Consider the following 20,091-nt stretch of genomic DNA (forward strand, 5'->3'; position numbering starts at 1 on the left):
ATCGCAGGCTTAGTCAATTCTGCACCACTGAGTGGCTGTGATATTGGTGGAGCCAGGGGAACTCCAGCTGTTCAGACAGCACTGTGTACACCCGTGAATACTGAAGTTCAGTAAAGGCCCTTCTTAAAAGGAAGTCTGTGCTCAGGTAACTAAAGAGCCAATCTTTCCTAATATACCACAGATGAGGCTGGGACCCATGCACCTACTCTCCACAGCCATCCTACCTATTTTTGAAGCTGTGCTTTAGCATGCCTTTAAAAAGCTGAACTATCCATGAACCTCAATCTCAAAGAAGCAGACATCCTTTTATATTCTTTAAGACAGAGAGGCAAAATGATCCAAAAAACTACTTGTATTAGGGTTTGTATTAAGGCTTAGAACCAGATCTAGGTCCTAAATTTAGCCCATTCAATGCCGAGAATATGGGATTAATCAGGGCAATCTAGGCTCAATTTGAAAAAAAAAACGTATAATAAACGTTTTGGCTCTGACTGGATATCTTATGAATTATCAAATCTAGGTTACAAGCCTATGGGAGTTTTTAAAACTATTTTCCTTGTGTTTGAAATTTTCATAATAAAAGGAAAATTTTAAATAAAATAAAGTGAAATAATAAATCAGTTGACAACTACTAAAGAAATGCAGTTTAAAATTTTATGAACATTTTCTAATGGTGGTAATGATTAAAATTTAAATCACATTTCCTTATCTTTAGCCAACAAATATGCCTTATATATAAAGATGGCCGACAGGTGAAACAATCAGAAAGCTACAACGTAGTAACCCGGTGATGGAAGCAAGGTGAAGAAGGGTACTTTGGTAGAGGGCAACAGGCTAGTACCACGTTTTCCTTAGATCTCTCTGTTTGTTATCACTTCTCCATAGAACAGGCCATACACACCTACTGCTAAACATGCTATTCCCCTCCCTCCAACACACACACCCACCCCACCGCCACCACCCGAACACTCTCACCTTTATGATCTGTTCTGCCCAGAGACAATCCTGGACGAAGATTATGGCTGATAATCTGAGTTAAGTCTTCACGGCTTGTGCTTTGAGGGCACCATATTTCTGTAAAACGGTTTCTTAAGGCAGGAGACAGCTACAAAGAACACAAATTCTAATGTGAATTTAATACCTATGAGGAAAGCTAGAAAACAAATCCTTTGAATGAATGCTGGCTGTGAATGTGGCAAGTACCCAATGCCTCATTTATCACCTCTACTACTGTCTGTAATTCACTGAACACCTATCTGTCCGGCTCCTTCCACATGTCATCTCATTATCTCCAGCACACTCCCCGAGCTCGTACTACCACTCCTTTCTTTATAATCATGGTAGAGAACTTCAAGGTCTTATAGAGTCCGTGGTGCAAGAAGGATTCAGCCCCCGTAGATGACTTCCAAACCCCAACACTTTCCCTTAAGCAAAGGCCCTTCCCTTTACTTTCCCTTCAGCTACTTGACTGGTGGTTTGGAGAAAATAAACGCCATCTTCCCATGGGGGAGAGCTGTCTGAAGTAGAAGGAGAAAACTCTGATGTGGCTCAAAGGGAGTGAAATTGCAAACAGGTATATATTTACCTCTTGTATGACAAAGAACTGTTTAGTCCTCCAGTCTCAGGGCCTTTGCCCTCAGTCTGGATTCATCCTACCCTCCCCCTAGGTCAGATAACACCCGCTCACAAAAGTTCAACGATTTTCTTTTACTGGACAGATCAACTCCATCCTTCGCCTACCCGGCCGAGCACAGCAGGACCAGGAACGACGCCTGGACTCAGGAGCAGCTCAGCAAAGGCCCCAGGGGTGTGCATGTGCTGCTCAGCACCATCCCGGCTGAGCAGGACCATGGTTCATTGATCCCACCTCCCCCTGCAGCAAGGCAGGCAGAACCAAAAGCTAGCTTTCCCTTCGGTAAAAGCCGGCAATCTCTGTCTAAAAAAAACTTAAGCTAACGTGACAGGCAAGTTAACACATACAACCTTGAAATCAGATCTTTCTGTGCTATTTCCACGTGCCACAGCGCCTGTTTTCATACTTTGAAACTGTGGGGTATGTTATTTCTTCCCTTCAGTACATTTCCCAAAGCACAGTGATCATCTTTCTTCTTATGCTACTGAGGAAAATCAGGCCCTAAATATCATTTTCACATTTCAGGCAGCCACCAAGTTACCAAGAATCTTAATTGCTTTCACTCCCGATCAACCCATTTCTGCTCCTCGTCCTGACCTACTACCACACTACCCTTTCCCTAACTTGAACACACCAGGGTCCCACACACAACGCAGACTTCTCCACTGAGAGGCTTCATGAGCCTGGAAGCCGTGGGGCTTGGGGGACCCTCATACCACCTTCTGAACAGAAGAAATCAACCTCACCCTCTCCTTTACCAACAGTCTGAGGGTGACCCACACAACCCCTGAGAGAACAGATACTCTCCACCTGCAAAACCAGGACAGGATCATGGCTGTGACTGCTTTTTTGTCACTTTAAATCATTCATATCACCACTCTCGTGTTTAACAGAGTAGATTCTAGAAGCAGAACGTGAGAATAAACTTCACTTTCAACTTTTCTCATCCATAAAACTAGCGTAGTAACTTCCACACAGAGCTCTCATGAGACTTTGTTACCTTAACGTATGTAAAAAGCCAGGCAAAGTGATTGAAATAATGAAATTTCAGGCACATGCGAAAGCGAGATATCAAATAAGGTAATGTTTTATCTGTCAGAATTATTTTTCAACCTTATAATGGCTCTCTCTGGATTTTTATCTTTTACTCAGTTTTTACAACATAAAATTCCAGACACATTTTTACATACTGTATTTATGGGTACAGTGAGCTGAGGTCAAAAGGCAGAAAAAAAATATGCTTCAAGAACACAGTTTTACCTCTTTTTTCCCAAAGTCACCCCCGGGGTTCATGGTTGCCAAGATACGGAATTTCTTCCCAGCAGTCAACAGCTCTACCCCATTATCCTTGTCCTCTAGGTTGCCTTTCTCAGCTAGTAACAGAGACTTTTCCACTTCGAGGACACTAGAAGAAAAATTGGAGAATGTGAGATTAGAAAAGGCTTCGGTATTCTATTTTGTTGTCTTCAGTGTTCTCAAAAACGAAAAAAAAGTCATCTCCTTTGCTGAGCTTTCACTTTAGTTAATGGTTTCCTGCCACAAACTTCAAAGTGAATAGTTATCCCAATTCCTATGCAGTGGAACAACAGTTCTGATCAAAAGAAAAAGAATTCCTTTTCCCACTTACGTCAAGACACTTGTTTTAAAAAATGGGAGCCTAACTTCCCTGGCGGCGCAGTGGATAAGACTCCACACTCCCAATGCAGGGGGCCCGGTTTCGATCCCTGGTCAGGGAACTAGATCCCACATGTATGCCGCAGCTAAGAGTTCGCATGCTACAACTAAGGAGCCCACGTGCTGCAACTAAGGAGCCGGTGAGCCACAACTAAGACCTGGCACCACCAAATAAATATTTGAAAATAAATTAAATACAAAATGGGAGCCTAGCGTGCAAATGTTCATGGCAGCATTATTCACAGATATAGAAACAACCCAGATACCAAGAAGAGGTGAATAGATAAAAAAATATGGTATTATCTACACAATGAAATACTATGAGGAATAAAAAGGAACACACTAATGATATAGGCTGTACCACGGAGGGACCTCAAAACATTGACGCAAAGTGAAAGAGGAGACCATTTATATGAAATGTCCTGAAAAGACAAGTCTATACAGACACGAAGTGGATGAGGAGTTGCCTGGAGCAGGAGGTGGCATCAAAGATAAACTGTAAATGCACAGGAGGGATGCTACTGGGATGATAAAAATGTAAACTGAATTGTGGTGGCTGCAAAACTCAGTCCATTTACTAAAACTCATCGAATTAGGGGATGTCCTGGCGGTCCAGTGGTTAGGACTCTTGGCACTCGCACTGCTGGGGCCCGGGGTTCGATCCCTGGTCGGGGAACTAAGATCCCACAAGGCGCAGGGCGTGGCCACCGCCCAACTCCCCAGCCCTCCCCACACAAAGAAACAACCCCCCCCCCAAAAAAAGAAAGAAAAAAAAATAACTAATTGAATTATACATTTAAAACAGGTACATTTCATGATACGTAAATTATACCTCGATAAAGAGAGAAACACAGGTATTCATCAAGATTCATACTGATCTGAGGTTTTCTGTTTTGGGTTGGTTTTTTTTTTTCTTTTTCTTTTTGATCGGGCAGCTTGCGGGATCTTAGTTCCCCGACCAGGAAAATGAATCAGGGCCCTCAGCAGTGAAAGAGCATGGAGTCCTAACCACTGGACTGCCAGGGAAGTCCCTGTTTCATTTTTTTCCCCCGTGTTATTTCCATTTATTTTACTTTTAGTAACATAGTTTTTTTTCTATCTCATGACTGAACACCTATTTTGAAGAAACAATGGTTTATTTTTCTAATCAAGTGACCAAGCTGCTGAGTCTTAAGGTCTCCACAAATGCTGCATCTTACTATTTTCATTGCACAACAAGACTTATTTTGATTACTCTGGTAAATAGCAATTTTGCTTCTCCAGTGGTTCTTATTTGCCAGTCAGGACAGATGGCTGGTTCACACGGTGGCTACTGCTTTTGGGCGGTTTCTGTCAGGTGAGACCTCATTTCCGGTATCTCATCAGGGATCCGTCCATCAGGACTTCTCTACGTGGTTGGCCAAGGCATCCTGCACTAGCTATCAGGGCTTCATTCTGTTGAACAGGATATTCCTGAAATCTCACTGATATTCTTCGTGTCATTTTTAAACGTTTCTGGAAGCAATGTTCTGAGCAGGTGAGGTCACTTCAGGCTTTACTTCTCTTGTCCTGAAGTCTTTCACACTGCAAAAAGCAGGTTTACCGTAGGCTTACTGTGTAGGTTTTGAGAAACTTCTTAAACTGTTTTATCTGATCAGATTTCAGTATTTGTGCAGCCATATTCTTTCAGAATGTTCACTAGTCACCTTTTCTGATGCATGGGTTTCCTTTCTGTTCTGGAAAAGCATCTTTGCTTGAATGTCTCCAGCAAAACCTGATTTCTTACTCAAGCACAAGCTCTCATATCCAACACCAGTATGCGGCTAGGGGGCTACGTGGCCAGCCAAGTCTGGTGTGGAGGGTCAGCATCCTGGTCTGGGGTTTTGAGAGGCCTTACAGTTGTAACATCCAGGATTTTGATTCTAGTTCTTTGAAAAAAAAAATTAAGATAATGGCCACATAATTTGCCTTAAAAAAGAATTTTAACTTGGGCTTGTTTGTTTTAGCCCTATCCTCCCATAGTCCCATCTTTCTGATTATTGACAGCTAAACAGAAAAACTAGGTCTCTTAAAGGAGACACTGAGTGCTAAGGCCAAAAAAAAGCAATAGCTCAGCATCATTTTCAAACATTTACTGAATACAGTGTACCTAAGAAGAACATTACTGTGCACAAGAATTAGTATCTATAAAATCCAGACCAGCAAAAGCATCAAACACAGGGTAAACCTCTTACACTCGTGTACCTGTTGAGTCTTTCCAGGACAGAGTCGTCGGCTAGGGAGATCTCATCCAAGAGGAAAAAGCCGTCCTCCTTCATGGCCAGAACCAGAGGCCCATCATGCCACTCAAAGAGTCTTGATGTGTCAATTTCTTCCTACAATTTGGAAAAGAAGAGGGTGAATTAAAGGGGAGGTGGCTCCACAAGACAATACACATGTAGCTAGTGGGTGTCTGCTGGAGTTCCTCTGAAGAAAACAAAGACTGGAGAACAAGGAAGGAACAGATCTCGCATAACAGGATGCTCGTGGAGGTCCCCTGCAGACCAGTGAAAATCTGAAGATAAGATATGTATCAAACCTGTATGCCCCACCAGGAACAAAATCCCACAGTTGACTCTCGCACAGAGCCGACTGCAATTCTTTAAATGAACATGTTATCATTTGCTCAGGACAAACCTTGTCATTTGGCTTCTGTCTCACGGGTCGCAACCCCCCCAAGAAGTCCGATGTCTCCATGTGTAAGTGGCAGTTGACTGAGTGTAATTTCTGCTTTGCCAAGGCCGCAAACACTTGACAGATAGTAGTTTTCCCACACCTATTAGGAGATACACACCAGATTAACAAGGAGCATGAACTCCAAATACACACCCACGAACACCCCAGTCAACAAGAGAGGGGAGCTCTGGCCACAGACACTGCTGGTCAACACAGGGCATCTGGCCAACACAGGGTGCCTGCCCCTTGGCTCAGGGGGCCCTTCCCCAAAACACAGCACCCTACCATGTCTCTTATCCAGAAGGGCACACACTACATGAACTCTACTGAATTGAACTGAACCCTCCAAACGAGTTACTGTCTCCCCACTTTACCCAGTGTCTCCAACCAGCAGCACTGGTTCACCAAATTCCAACGCCCTTCCCACCAGCATCGCCAGTCTCCGCATGCCCTTGGTCCACACGACGTGGCTGAACTTAGACTCCAATGCGGATATTTGAGTAGACAATTTACCTATCAAAGGCAGAGCACATATTTAGGTTCTAATATGAACACAACTCAATTCATTCTCCTCTGGAATGTAGTGGCCTACTCACTCAGCAACTTTAGGACATTTTCTTTGGAGAAGAGGGATTGAGGACACAATTTTTTCTTGAAATGTTTTTCAAGGACTTCTTGAATCACATCAACCTCCTCCTGCTTCCTGACTCGGCCTGCCAGAAGCATAAAACCTTGAAAGAAAAAAAAAAGGAACCGTCAAGTGTCAATACCAAGGGACACTGATACTATGGAGCATTAGCTGCTGGGAAGAGGAAACCTGAAGAACTACTTTGGAAAACCAGGAGAACTTACTACAACTAACTATACGCCTGCCCTCTGCCTTGGCAACACGACTTCTAGGTAATCCAACACAAATGAACTCATATGCACCAAATGACGTTCAGGAATGTTCAGAGCAGCTTTTCTTTCTAATAGCTAAAAAGCAGAAATGACCCAAATGTCCATCAACAAGAGAACAGACAAACATATCACGGTATCTCCCATACAACGGGTTACAACACAGTAATAATTTAAAAGGAATGAAGTCCTGATGTACAAAACAGCATGGCTGAATCTCACATTAGATTGAGTGAAAAGAAGCCAGACACAAGAGTACATACTGCATGATACTACTTAGATGAAGCACAAGCTAAGGCAGAATCCATCACTGGTGACAGAGGTCAGAGCAGCGATTATCTATCTCTAGGAGTTAAGGCTGGCAAGAGCCATGAAGGAATCTTCTGAGGTACTGGAAATATCCTAAATCTTTCCCGAGGTGGTGATTTACCTGGGTACCCACATAGGTAAAAATACATTAAGCTGCACACGAAATAACAAAGCACTTTACCCACTTTACTGTTACCTTTTATGTTATACCTCGATAAAAAAAGTTTAAAAAAAGGGCTCCTCCCTGTACTCTCTCCCAGCAAAAAGAAAATGTAACTCTCATGGGTTAGTTTTATTTCCTCCCCACACTTAGTAACCACCCTGTTAACGACTCATCAAGACTTTTCAAATCAGAAGATTCTGAAAGGCTTTCTATGCTAGCACGGAGGGGAACATACAAATTCTTCCCATGGATTAAACCAAAGTAAACAAACCTGAGTCTCAGATGACGTAACTACCTTCACTCAGAACTCTGGTATTATCCAACCCGTCAGTTTTCTGTATGTCTCTAAGGCGCAAGCATAACTCTCCACGGTTACCACCACGCAGATAAAAGGTGCTCAAAGATCCCCACCAACCACCTGCCTGAACTCCTAAAGGCGTTATGTCCACATCCTGACTCCCACAGGTGGCCACCTGAAGCTAAGAGTGAGAAAACCGTAGCAACCAAAACATAACAGCACAGAGGCCTGCAGAAACAGGACCACTTACAACATCAGTTGGGTCCTGAGGGAGAACGGCTCTGTTCCTGCCATGCCTAGTGAAACATACATACTGACCACAATTTGGGCAAGATTTGTTGTAATAACACAGCATGCAATCTGCCCTAATAAGTCCACAGTTAAAGAGCATGTGCTGAGAGCATACCATCGTTGGCTAAGTGCTGCAACCAGTCATACTCTTTCTCCGTCTGCTCAGCCAATCTGTATCGCTCAGCCCATCGGAACAGATCACGGAGGGTGATGTAGCCTTGCTTTCCAGCAAACACTGAAGAACCTCTGCGATAGGACTATTAAAGGACCAAAACAAATGAAAAAGGGCAATGGCAAGCCTACAGTACAACTTATACAAAATTCCTGACAAATTTAAGCTCCCATAAAAATGATTCATTCCACTAAGATTAATTTTTCTTAAATGTAAAGGGACTGCAATCGTTTGAAGATACATGTTCAAACCCATGTGTAAGCAAAGAACATAACAAATAATGGAATTCCATCTCATATAACACATAGAAAACGATTACGAATAATAATACAAATAGTGGCAAACACGCAGGAAAATTAATCTCAGTGTGGGACCACAGTAATAAGAGTGGCAATTATTTGTAAGTAATTTAACAGTGTATAGGAAGTAATTTAACAGTGTATAATTCTGATAAAAACCACTTTTAATCCCATAAAATAAACGGGATATTCTTGAGACTTCCCTGGTGGTGCAGTGGTTAAGACTCCACGCTCCCAATGCAGGGGGCCCGGGTTCAATCCCTGGTCAGGGAACTAGATCCCAGATGCATGCCGCAACTCAGAGTTTTTGCATGCCACAACTAAGGAGCCCACAAGCCGCAACTAAGGAGCCCACGACTGCAACTGAGGAGCCCATCTGCCCCAACAAATAAATAAATGACGAGTAAGTTCTGGGAAATCTTTAGAAAAAAGGCGGGGGGGGGGAATATTCTTAAAAAAACACAAACTGTAGCTTCGTAGAATTGAAAAGGGAGAGCCACACATAAAGGATCTCTTTAGTCATGTCCATTCAAGGATTACACCCATTTAAAAAACAAAAACTGCAGTTTGTTGATGCCAAATTCCAACCTAAGTAAAATGTTCCATATTATCCACAAGTAGGGAACTGTCATCACATATAATTATCAGAAAAATTTTAACATGGTATTAAATTGCCAATTTACAACACAAAACCAAAAACTGGATATTACTGGGATGAGTTTTAAAGATAAGATCCTTACTCTGAAAAAAATAATAAATGGGTGGATGGGCTGTTTCTACCCCAGGGAGCCTCAGATTCTGATCACCAAATCTGATCAACACAGTCCATTTGAAACTAAGTGATGGAGACAGATGGAATACCTGAAGGTCCAGCATGACTTTAACCAACTTGCTGCAGTAGGAGGGTGGCAAGCTACACCGCTTGTGCAAGATTGTTTCCAACTCAGAACTAGGCAGCTCATCAAAGTGCAATTCCACAAATCGATTCCTGAAGGCTCTAGAAAGCATCTGGGAAATGCACAGAAACAACATGATACAAAGGACCTTTTCATTTAATTTCCAAAATGTAGGCTCTGCTGTTCACCACAAAAAGAAAAATCCTTCAAAAGAGGTAAAAACATCTCAGTCGTACCAAGACGACTTTTCTACTCGATTTGGTAACAAACAGGAGTAAGGGGGCAAATGCTACACACCTTTCTGCCTCCGTAAAGTCCTGGGGGGTTCTGGGTAGCAAACAGCATGAAGCGAGGATGTGCTTTAACAACTTCCTGTGTTTCTGTTATGAGCAGTTCACGGTTATCATCCAACAGTCTGTTCAGTGCCTCTAGCACATCGGTAGGGGCCAAATTTAACTCATCTAAAATAATCCAATAGCCCTTTCTCATAGCATCAATAAGAACACCTTAGAGGAGATACATACTGAAAATTAGTGCATAAAGCAGTCCAAAGGCTTTTTTTTAACGTTATATACAAATCAACAAATCCTAGCAAATTATTCTCTGCACCTAGTCATGTCCCCAAATAATTTGTGGTTTTGAGTATCAAGGAAGCATAATTTTCAATTTAAAATACTCCTTTTTATTTATTTATTTATTTATTTTTTGGCGGTACGCGGGCCTCTCACTGTTGTGGCCCCTCCCGTTGCGGAGCACAGGCTCCGGACGCGCAGGCTCAGCGGCCATGGCTCACGGGCCCAGCCGCTCCGCGGCATGTGGGATCTTCCTGGACCGGAGCATGAACCCATGTCCCCTGCATTGGCAGGCAGACTCTCAACCACTGCGCCACCAGGGAAGCCCACTCCTTTTTATTTTGCACAGAGGGGGAGCCAAAGCTGATGAATATTACATTTACAACTTACTTTTTCCCCTGAAGTCTACTTTCATTTAAGGCACCACATTCTCATATCTATTCTCAGCTTCCCTCTGTTCAATGCTTACCCCTCTTCTGATCCTCTAGGAAATGTAGTTCAACTGCACTCTTCAAAACCAGGCCCCAGGACTTCCCTGGTCTTGGAAGATCCCACATGCCACGGAGCAACTAAGCCCATGTGCCACAACTACTGAAGCGCATGCACCTAGAGCCCGTGCTCCACAAGAGAAGCCACCGCTAAATGAGAAGCCCGCGCACCACAATGAAAGAGTAGCCTCCGCAACTAGAGAAAGCCCGCGTGCAGCAACGAAGACCCAATGCAGCCAAAAATTAATTAAATAATTTTAAAAAAAGAAAAAAAACCTAGGCCCCAGTCCTGTGCACAGCCAACAAGATTAGTCTGGCTCAAATGAAGCTGGGGCCCTAACCATCACCCCTTAACCATCACATAGCTCAGGGACAAAGAAAAAACAGCTATTATGGCGTCCATCTATGTGCCTCAACTGGAAAGGATGAAGACTGCTTGAGGAGACCCAAGGAATAGAATTATATCCTTACCTTCTTTAAACATGAGCTTCCCTGAGGAGCCGGATGTGTAACAACCAATGTACTCCTGAATATCTGTGTGCTCGTGGTTGTTAATACGCACACAGTGGTTACCAGTAGCTGCGGCCAGCCAACGTATCAGGCTTGTTTTACCCACTGATGTCTCTCCCTGAATCAGCACTGGATATGTTCTTTAAAGGATCAGCCAATAAAGCAATTAAAAAGAGAAAAAAAAAGACAGAAACCATAATTAAATCATGTAGTGTTTAAAAAAGAACAACTATAACATTTAACATCATCATAAGAGAATGTTTTTATATACCTATGCACTACTAATGGAGCGTTTCTTAAGCCCTGAGAAGTTTCTATGTAAAAATGGTTCCTCAGGGGCTTCCCTGGTGGTGCAGTGGTTGAGAGCCTGCCTGCCGATGCAGGGGACACGGGTTCGTGCCCTGGTCCGGGAAGATCCCACATGCCGCGGAGCGGCTGGGCCCGGGAGCCATGGCCGCTGAGCCTGCGCGGCCGGAGCCTGTGCTCCACAGAGGGAGAGGCCACAACAGTGAGAGGCCCGCTTACCACAAAAAAAAAAAAAAAGGTTTCTCAGAAACTACCCAGGAAAGTAATTCCAGCCTCTCTTGCACTAGTGAGAAACAGTAAGCGGGAGTAACTGTTGTGAGTCTCACTTAACAAGTAATGGGTGATGAGTATCCATCAGCAAAATACTAAAAAGCAACCTTAATGATGGCCAAAATAATCTGTGTCCATATTAGTCCCACCAAAGGTACAACTAGAAATGATGTTTTGTGTCTGGAGAAAAGTGACAGGATTGACTTAGAAAATAATTATTCACTCAGCCAATGAATAACAATAGAGCGCTTTGAAAGTTCAGGAAGTAGGACTAGACTTTCAGCAATGCCTATGCTGGTAAGACATCAGAGCAGTGTGAGAAAAGGTCCACACACCCTGCAGAGACCACTCGGACTATGTCTCTCAGGTTCAGCTTGACGGAAGACGTGAGGATGTACGTCTCATCTATTGTAGGTTCCTTGTCTCCCACCGAAATCCAGTAGCCTTCCACCTGGATGAGCCGACCTCCTTTTGGTTCTGGAATAGGCTGAAAGACACAAGAGTGAGAGAAATAACCCACAGACCCACGACAACTATGGCATTCTTTCAGAGAGGGGTGTGAAGTGGGAAAAAAATTGTCACCAAGAATGCTGCTTGTTCTGGATGCTTTCAACATTAAAACCCACAAATGAACATGAAAAAAATTACTTTGAGGAAGGAGAACAAAATGGCGACAGGTACTGGTTTTAAAATTCAGGTGGGGTTCGGTAGATATGGGGGAAAACTTGAATGAAAATAATTTCTCAGATAGTTTATGCCTCAGTTCTCTTCTCTCATCTACCAAACATCCAACTCTAATAAAGTATTTTGGTCAGAAACATGTATTTCATATAAACCATATTCCCAAAACATGGCCAGTGTTGTACTGGGGCGGGGAGCGGGGGGCGCTATGCACTACTATGTTCTGGATCCCCTAGAAGACATTAAAAATAAAAGCAACCCTCCAGAGAAACTAATTCGTTAAGCATAATATTGTAGATGATGGCATAACCTTTTGAAGGTATGGTGGAAGTTAAGTTGATTTATACAAAACTGCCATTTTTATAGATCAAAAATGGTCAAATGGTGGTCAGATATATAGCTATAGAAAAGTGCTCTTCTAGTACATTTAGCCCCCTGACTTGAAGCCACAGTTGTAGGCACTGCTTTTAAGGACTTCTCAGTTGGGCAGAAGAGCAGTGAGAAAAAAGAACTGTTAAGCCACCATCACATATAACCATGAGAAAAGCATACAAAAGAATAAGTGGAGGGAATGGTAATGGGGTAATAATCAAAGCAAGCTTGGGTCTTTTCTCAATGTTTTCACAGTTTACCAAAAGTATATATTCATGTGTTACTTGTACAATTTTTTAAAAGGAAAAAACATTGAATCCAAAGTACCCACAATCCGAATGGCTCTTTTCTTCCTGAAGAGCAAGCAACCGACACATAAACAAGTCAGTTTGTGAGCCAGTTTCTCTCAGCCTCTTTCAATCCCATGTTATTCTGTAATTTCCTCTGTCAAACTGAAATGGTTATTGTGTATAATAGAAACAAGAAAAGCAAAGGGGAAAAAAAGCCCAACCATCAGTCAGAAGGCAGGCGTGCAGATAAACTGTGGTGCAAGCTTCCAATGAAATGCTATGTGACAATTAGAAAGCACGTCACTCACAGTGACCTGTGGTACAGACATAAAAATATATCCAGGATATAGTTAGGCTAAGAAAGGAAACTACAGAACATTCTTATGAGATGGTTTCATTTATATTACTTATATTACATATATACAGGCAGACCATGGAGATTTTCCAGATTTGATTCCAGACTACAGCAATAAAGCAAATATCACAATAAAGCCAATATGGCAATAAAGCCAGTCACACAAATTTTTTGGTTTCTCAATGCATACGAAAGTTATGTTTACACTGTACTACAATCTATTAGGTGTGCAATAACATGTCTAAAAAAGATGTACGTATCTTAATTTCGAAATGCTTTATTGCTAAAAAATGCTAACCATCAACTGACAACATAGGGTTGCCACAAACCTTCAATTTGTAAAAAACTGCAATATCTACTAAGTGCAATAAAGCAAACTGCAATAAAGTGAGGTATGCCTGTATTAGAATTTACCTTGATAAATCTACACACACACATATATTAGAATTTGAATATATAAAAAAGATTTTTTAACTTTTAAATATATATATATGTACACACACACACACACACACACACACACACGATTTAGATGGAAAGGACTAACTATAGGGTTTAAATCTCCAAAGATCAGGATTATCAGGAATTTTCACCACCTACGTTAAAATTTTGTGGAACAAACTGACAACTTTTATAATTAGAAACAAGTTTTGCAAAAAAAACCAAAACCAAAAACAAAACAGCTAACAATTTGATATTTCAGCCTTTCATTTAAGTCAAAAATCAAAAAAGAACCTACCTGCTTCAGCAGACTTTTAACATTGCCAGAAACAATGTGCTGACAAATGAGCTTCTGGACTATTGGGTGCGACGCCCTGTCAAGCTGTGTTAAGAAACCCAAACAAAAGCCCTAGAGAAAACACAAATACATGTAACACTAGTTATCCTTCTGCAATTAACAGGCCAACTTATTTCAGAAATAAAATTCAACCTCTTGGATGGTGCTGGTGCCCAGAACAACTTTTTTTTTTTTTTAAGAATATATTTATTATTATTTATTTTACTTTATTTTAATTAATTAATTTATTTATTTATTGGCTGCGCTGGGTCTTCGTTGCTGCGTGCAGGCTTTCTCTAGTTGTGGCGAGTGGGGGCTACTCTTCGTTGCAGTGTGTGGGCTTCTCATTGTGGTGGCTTCTCTTGTTGCGGAGCATGGGCTTTAGGTGCGCGGGCTTCAGTAGTTGTGGCACATGGGCTCAGTAGTTGTGGCTTGAGGGCTCTAGAGCCCAGGCTCAGTAGTTGTGGCGCAGGGGCTTAGATGCTCCGCAGCATGTGGGATCTTCCCGGACCAGGGCTTGAACCTGTGTCCCCTGCATTGGCAGGTGGATTCTTAACCACTGCGCCACCAGGGAAGCCCCAGAACAACTTTTAAATGGGATACAGTGGTAGAAAAAGGGCAGGGTAGTTCTGGTATGAAAATTTCTGAGCTAATCTGACTAAACAGAAAACACTGGCAACCCTGGCACGGGCATCCCCACTTGCTCCTTCCCCATGGTGTGCCCATCCACCAAGCTCCCAAGCAAACCCAGATGTACAAAGACCTCATAGAGCGAGCGCTGGATGCTGCCACACGGATTGGAGGCTGCAAATCGCAGGGCCCTACAGAGAGTCCGAAGGCTGTAGTGAGGTCTGTGGCCGGTCCCATCCACCAATTTGGTCCCAGACTCCTTCCGCACAGCTGTATAGAACCTACAGAGAGGATGCAGTTCAAAAGATTTATTTTATTAACTAACAAGCCCTACTATTTTGCTGTTGTTCCCATTTCTCTACAAAAGGACCAAAAGGCATTTTTACAGATTAGATGGCCAAGCTTACATACAACTTCTTAGAGCATCAAAAATAATAAAATGAATATTGATCAACTTCCCTTAGGATGGAAAGAGGAGAAAGGGGAGATGTGTCTGATTTTTAAGGGAATGGTAGCGAGATATGAGAGGCCCTTAGCAAGAATATACTGAATCCAAACACAGGGTTCCAAAGTTGGCTTTAATATGAGGGTCAAATGAAGTCCCTGTGTAATCTCTAATGGTGATGGATAAGCACACAGAAAACAAAAGTAATGGTGTTTTAAAAGAAAGTCTACAGATACGGTTATAATCAACAACGACAAAGTGTTAAAAAGCATGATGATATAGCGACCATTTCTACTTTCATTACCACATAATTTAGAAGTCCAGAAGATGACAAGATGGAAGAAGTTTCAGACTGAAACATCAAGTGCAAATGTCAAAAATTCATGAAGGACTTCCCTGGTGGTGCAGTGGTTAAGAATCCACCTGCCGGGCTTCCCTGGTGGTGCAGTGGTTGAGAGTCTGCCTGCCGATGCAGGGGACACTGGTTCGTGCCCTGGTCCAGGAAGATCCCACATGCCGCGGAGCGGCTGGGCCCGTGAGCCATGGCTGCTGAGCCTGCGCTCCGCAAAATGAGTGAGGCCACAACAGTGAGAGGCCCGCGTACCGAAAAAAAAAAAAAAAGAAAAAGAATCCACCTGCCAATGCAGGGGACACGGGTTCAAGCCCTGGTCCGGGAAGATCCCACATGCCGCGGAGCAACTAAACCCGTGCACCACAACTACTGAGCCTGCGCTCTAGAGCCCGCGAGCCACAAATGCTGAGTCCACACATCACAACTACTGAAGCCCACATGCCCAGAGCCTGTGCCCGCAACAAGAGAAGCCACCGCAATGAGAATCCTGCACGCTGCAATGAAGAGCAGACCCTGCTCGCTGCAACTAGAGAAAGCCCAATACACAGCACCAAAGACCCAAAGTAGCCCCCCCCAAAAAAAAAATTCATGAAATTCATGATCACATGCTGCAAGATCAAGTATAACCAAACATGTGTCAGAGATGAAACCCAAGGGACTTCCCTGGTGGCGCAGTGGATAAGACTCCGCACTCCCAATGAAGGGGTCCCAGGTTCAATCCCTGGTCAGGGAACTAAATCCCACATGCATGCAGCAACTAAGAGTTCACATGCCACAACTAAAGAGCCCACCTGCCACAACTAAGACCCAGTGCAACCAAATAAAGAGATGAAACCCAAGTTCTTGCCCAAATGAGATGTCTTCCCTCTTTGCAATCTAGCTAGACATTCTTTCTTTTGTAGAAAGACTCTACATTCCAGAAGTGGGTTTTTATACATGGAACATGAACCTCTTGTACTATCAGCATTTTTTTTTTTTTTTTTTTTTTTTTTGCTGTATGCGGGCCTCTCACTGTTGTGGCCTCTCCCGTGGCGGAACACAGGCTTTGGACGTGCAGGCTCAGCGGCCATGGCTCACGGGCCCAGCAGCTCCGCGGCATGTGGGATCTTCCCAGACCGGGGCACGAACCCGTGTCCCCTGCATCAGCAGGCGGACTCTCAACCACTGCGCCACCAAGGAAGCCCTATCAGCATTTTATAAGAGCCACACTTCAGCCACACGGCTTTATCTCCAGCTTTTTGAATTTTAACTACACATATTTACGCTTTTGTCTAAATATTCTTGGCTAACAAAAAGTGCTCTGATTTTAAAATGTAGTGTGACAAACCACTACGAAGCCCTTTGACAAATGCCTCTTTGACTAACCTATTTAAAACCGGGCTCCAAGTTTTATTTTCTAACCAGCATTTTGCTTTATATGTTCTTTTTCTTCACTTATCACAACCAAAAATAACAGTATTTACTGATTATCTCCACCTGTAGAATTAAAGCTCCACGAAAAGAACCAAGGTTGTCTGTTTTATTTATAGCTGTATCCCTAGCATCTGAGCCACTCAATAACTATTTGTAAAAAAAAAATAAGGAAAAGAGAACAAAAAGCAAAGTAAAACACTAATATGATCCAACTTCAAAATCTTTACATATTGTGTATCTTGTTTTAGAGGACACAGATAAAATCAACTAAGTGACATGCCCCAGACGACAGACTTAGTTTCTGACAGAGCCAGCACTAGAACCCAGGGTGTTATGATACAAAAGACTGCACCCTTTCCACATGGCATACAAAAAACAGAGGAAAGAAACTCAAATTAAAGCACCAAGCGATATAACCACTCTATACTTCATTCAGCTAAGACTCTAATAATTCCAAACTGGCCTCAATCAATTATATAAACCTTCCCCCCTCTATATTCCACAAAGCTAATATGTAAATTGCAAAAAATAGGATTTCACCAAGGCAGATCAAAATACAAGCCATTTATATCTCCTCAAGGGATTCAAACTCTTAGCTGTGAATAAAGAAGTAATCAGGAGAGCGTTATCTAATTGTTTACGTATTCTCATAGGTATCGACAATACACATTCTCATAAGCTCTCTATGTAGTTTCCTTAGGAAAATCCAAGGGAGTCCATAAGGTTCCAACATTAAACTAAAATCTAAATAATCCTTCCATCAGTCTTCTCTCGTTAGAAGCAAAAAAGAAGAAAACAGTATACGTGCATGAGGTACACATTTTTATGCTCAGAGAAAAGTTTATAAAGAGAAACCAAAAAGAACCCACGTTATGATTCCTTGCACTGTGCTCCTGTTCACACTCAAGCCTTTCAGATAATCCACAATAAGGATCTGTAAGTCTTCTTTACTTTCCAGTTCTTCTACATAAAGTTCTGTGAACCTGTTAAGACAATTATTCCATAGTAACCATTTCTGAGGAAGTTAATACAGCTATTCTGACAATACAAAAACACAAGACAGAAGTTATATAAACTCATTTTACCTGCTTGTAATATGAATTATGAAGGCCTTTCAACTTGAGATACAGATTGATCATAATGAAACAGAAGATAATGTAACCATTACCAAAAATCTACCGTTACTACTTCTAAGAAAGTCAAACAGTCCTTGCAAAAACAGTTACAAAAATAAGACTTTATTTATCCTCATTTTCAGGTGTTTTTGATTACAACTATATGTAACAAAAAGTACATGCAACAATAACAAAAAAGCCTCCTCACTATCAAAAATTCATAGTTGTAGCAAAGGAAAATACAGTCTTGTGGTTGATAAAACTTTCCTAAAAAGCTTTTACTACTTTTATAATGTGAGAGAAGATCTAGTAAAGTTTTAACACTATTTTAACTCAGATTCAACAAAAGGTTACCAACAATAAACAAGATCATTTATCTTTTAACATCTTTATTGGAGTATAATTGCTTTACAATGGTGTGTTTCTGCTTTATAACAAGGTGCATCAGCTATACATATACATATATCCCCATATCCCCTTCCTCTTGCGTCTCCTTCCCACCCTCTCTATCCCACCCCTCTAGGTGGTCACAAAGCATGGAGCTGATCTCCCTGTGCTATGTGGCTGCTTCCCACTAGCTTTACATTTGGTAGTGTATATATGTCCATGCCACTCTCTCACTTCTTCCCAGCTTACCCTTCCCCCTCCCCGTGTCCTCCAGTCCATTCTCTATGTCTGCGTCTTTATTCCTGCCCTGCCCTTAGGTTCTTCAAGGTCATTTATCTTTTCCCAAATGCTACATACATAAAACATCTTGTTCATGTCAGTCAGTGCTTAATGATGAAAACTGAAACTTAAATGTTCTTTTACAAATCATTAGTCTCATCCAAGAGGACTCTGCCTAAAATGCACTTACGTTGTTATATGATATACTATTATTTCGCATGTGAAGGTTTTCTAATAGCTAAAAGGCTATCTGAAGGAGGAAAGATTTTTGTTTTCAACAATATCCACGAGCCATTAAATGTCATACGCACAACCCAAAGGAAAAAAACTCCCAGTGTTCTGGAGTTTTCCACATTCCTACCACCTATAGAAAGAAGACTACTACAAGTAAAAAGATTCCTCTATCAGCAGTCAATAAATTTCAAGCATTGTTATGAGGGTTGGATACATTAATACTACCAATCAATAAATAAAGAGAACTTAATTTTAAAAACAGCTCCAGGAACCAAGCCAGGTCCCCTTACCTGTTTCTTATTCCTGGTGGGAGATTTCTTTTGCCCACATCAGTTGCTGGATTCATACATGCAAATAAACGGAAATCCGGATGACGAACCAGTGGTTCTGTTAAAAGAAAACTATAAATTCTCAACAATTTGTAACAATAAGTGATCAGGGGAAGACTAACTCCACTGAACCCCAGGGTGGACCACTATGCCTCAAGGCTCAGCAAGGTTGGTACTGGCTGCTCAACCATCCTTGCCTTTTCTCAAACCCCAATGAAATCAGTTTCCAGATCTATGTACACAACTTAATCTTAAACTGCCATCCCACCATCTCTTATGGTGAGGTTGTTCATGCTATTTATATTTCATCACCTATTCACCAGCACATACACTGTCACTGAGGGTGCATGCCTTATTACCCACTACCCAAATGCCTTGACAAATTATCGTATTCTTTTCATTCCCTATATCATCTAACAATAAGACTTTGCAGAAAATTACTATCTACAGAATAAATAAATCACACTGGGAGGCCCATGTAATCGACCTAACCAAAAGAATATTACTTTTTAAAAAAAACATTTTTTAAAATTAATTAATTTATTTAGGCTGCCCCGGGTCTTAGTTGTGGCATGCAGACTCTTACGTCGCAGCATGCCGGATCTAATTCCCCGACCTGGGATCCAACCCAGGCCCCCTACATTGGGAGTATGGAGTCTTACCCACTGGACCACCAGGGAAGTCTCAAGACTATTACTTTAAAGAGGCCAGAAGGCCTCGCATCATGTCAAACCCCAAGGGGATCAAGTGCTACCTGTGTCTCCTCGATCCAGCAACACCAGAGAGCCAGAAGAGCCTTCAAGTAAACCACTCAGACATTCTAATGTTTCTGGAGCAGCCAGATTAATCTCATCCAACAAGATCCACTCTCCTTTCTTTACAGCCTGAGCTAATGTACCCTAGAAGATGAAGTAAAATGTTATGGGTCCATTTCAAACACAAACACACTCACCAAGAAC

The 20,091-nt window shown here is 42.0% G+C and overlaps 1 protein-coding gene and 1 pseudogene across 4 annotated transcripts in view; both read right to left on the minus strand.

Moving 5' to 3' along the window:
- Nucleotides 1-20,091, minus strand: part of MDN1 (midasin AAA ATPase 1) — a 157,693-nt gene that overhangs the window by 87,292 nt on the left and 50,310 nt on the right. For all 3 annotated transcript variants that reach the window (XM_081250560.1, XM_081250562.1, XM_081250561.1), the window contains exons 18-33: nucleotides 19,887-20,031; nucleotides 19,094-19,190; nucleotides 17,658-17,771; nucleotides 14,712-14,859; nucleotides 13,910-14,020; nucleotides 11,808-11,959; nucleotides 10,858-11,036; nucleotides 9,624-9,832; nucleotides 9,292-9,438; nucleotides 8,075-8,216; nucleotides 6,598-6,732; nucleotides 6,376-6,514; nucleotides 5,963-6,101; nucleotides 5,531-5,661; nucleotides 2,894-3,038; nucleotides 976-1,105 (exon numbers count right to left, since the gene is read on the minus strand). In XM_081250560.1, the coding sequence (XP_081106686.1) occupies nucleotides 976-1,105; nucleotides 2,894-3,038; nucleotides 5,531-5,661; nucleotides 5,963-6,101; nucleotides 6,376-6,514; nucleotides 6,598-6,732; nucleotides 8,075-8,216; nucleotides 9,292-9,438; nucleotides 9,624-9,832; nucleotides 10,858-11,036; nucleotides 11,808-11,959; nucleotides 13,910-14,020; nucleotides 14,712-14,859; nucleotides 17,658-17,771; nucleotides 19,094-19,190; nucleotides 19,887-20,031 (2,263 nt within the window). The remainder of the gene's footprint in view (nucleotides 1-975; nucleotides 1,106-2,893; nucleotides 3,039-5,530; nucleotides 5,662-5,962; nucleotides 6,102-6,375; nucleotides 6,515-6,597; nucleotides 6,733-8,074; nucleotides 8,217-9,291; nucleotides 9,439-9,623; nucleotides 9,833-10,857; nucleotides 11,037-11,807; nucleotides 11,960-13,909; nucleotides 14,021-14,711; nucleotides 14,860-17,657; nucleotides 17,772-19,093; nucleotides 19,191-19,886; nucleotides 20,032-20,091) is intronic.
- LOC308626076 (mitochondrial import inner membrane translocase subunit Tim9-like) lies at nucleotides 4,192-5,394 on the minus strand (annotated as a pseudogene). Its single transcript has one exon. The product of its transcript is annotated as a mitochondrial import inner membrane translocase subunit Tim9-like (transcript).

The sequence above is a fragment of the Mesoplodon bidens genome (genome assembly GCF_964165515.1).
Source record: "Mesoplodon bidens genome assembly, chromosome: 12".
In the NCBI taxonomy this organism is placed as follows: domain Eukaryota; kingdom Metazoa; phylum Chordata; class Mammalia; order Artiodactyla; family Ziphiidae; genus Mesoplodon; species Mesoplodon bidens.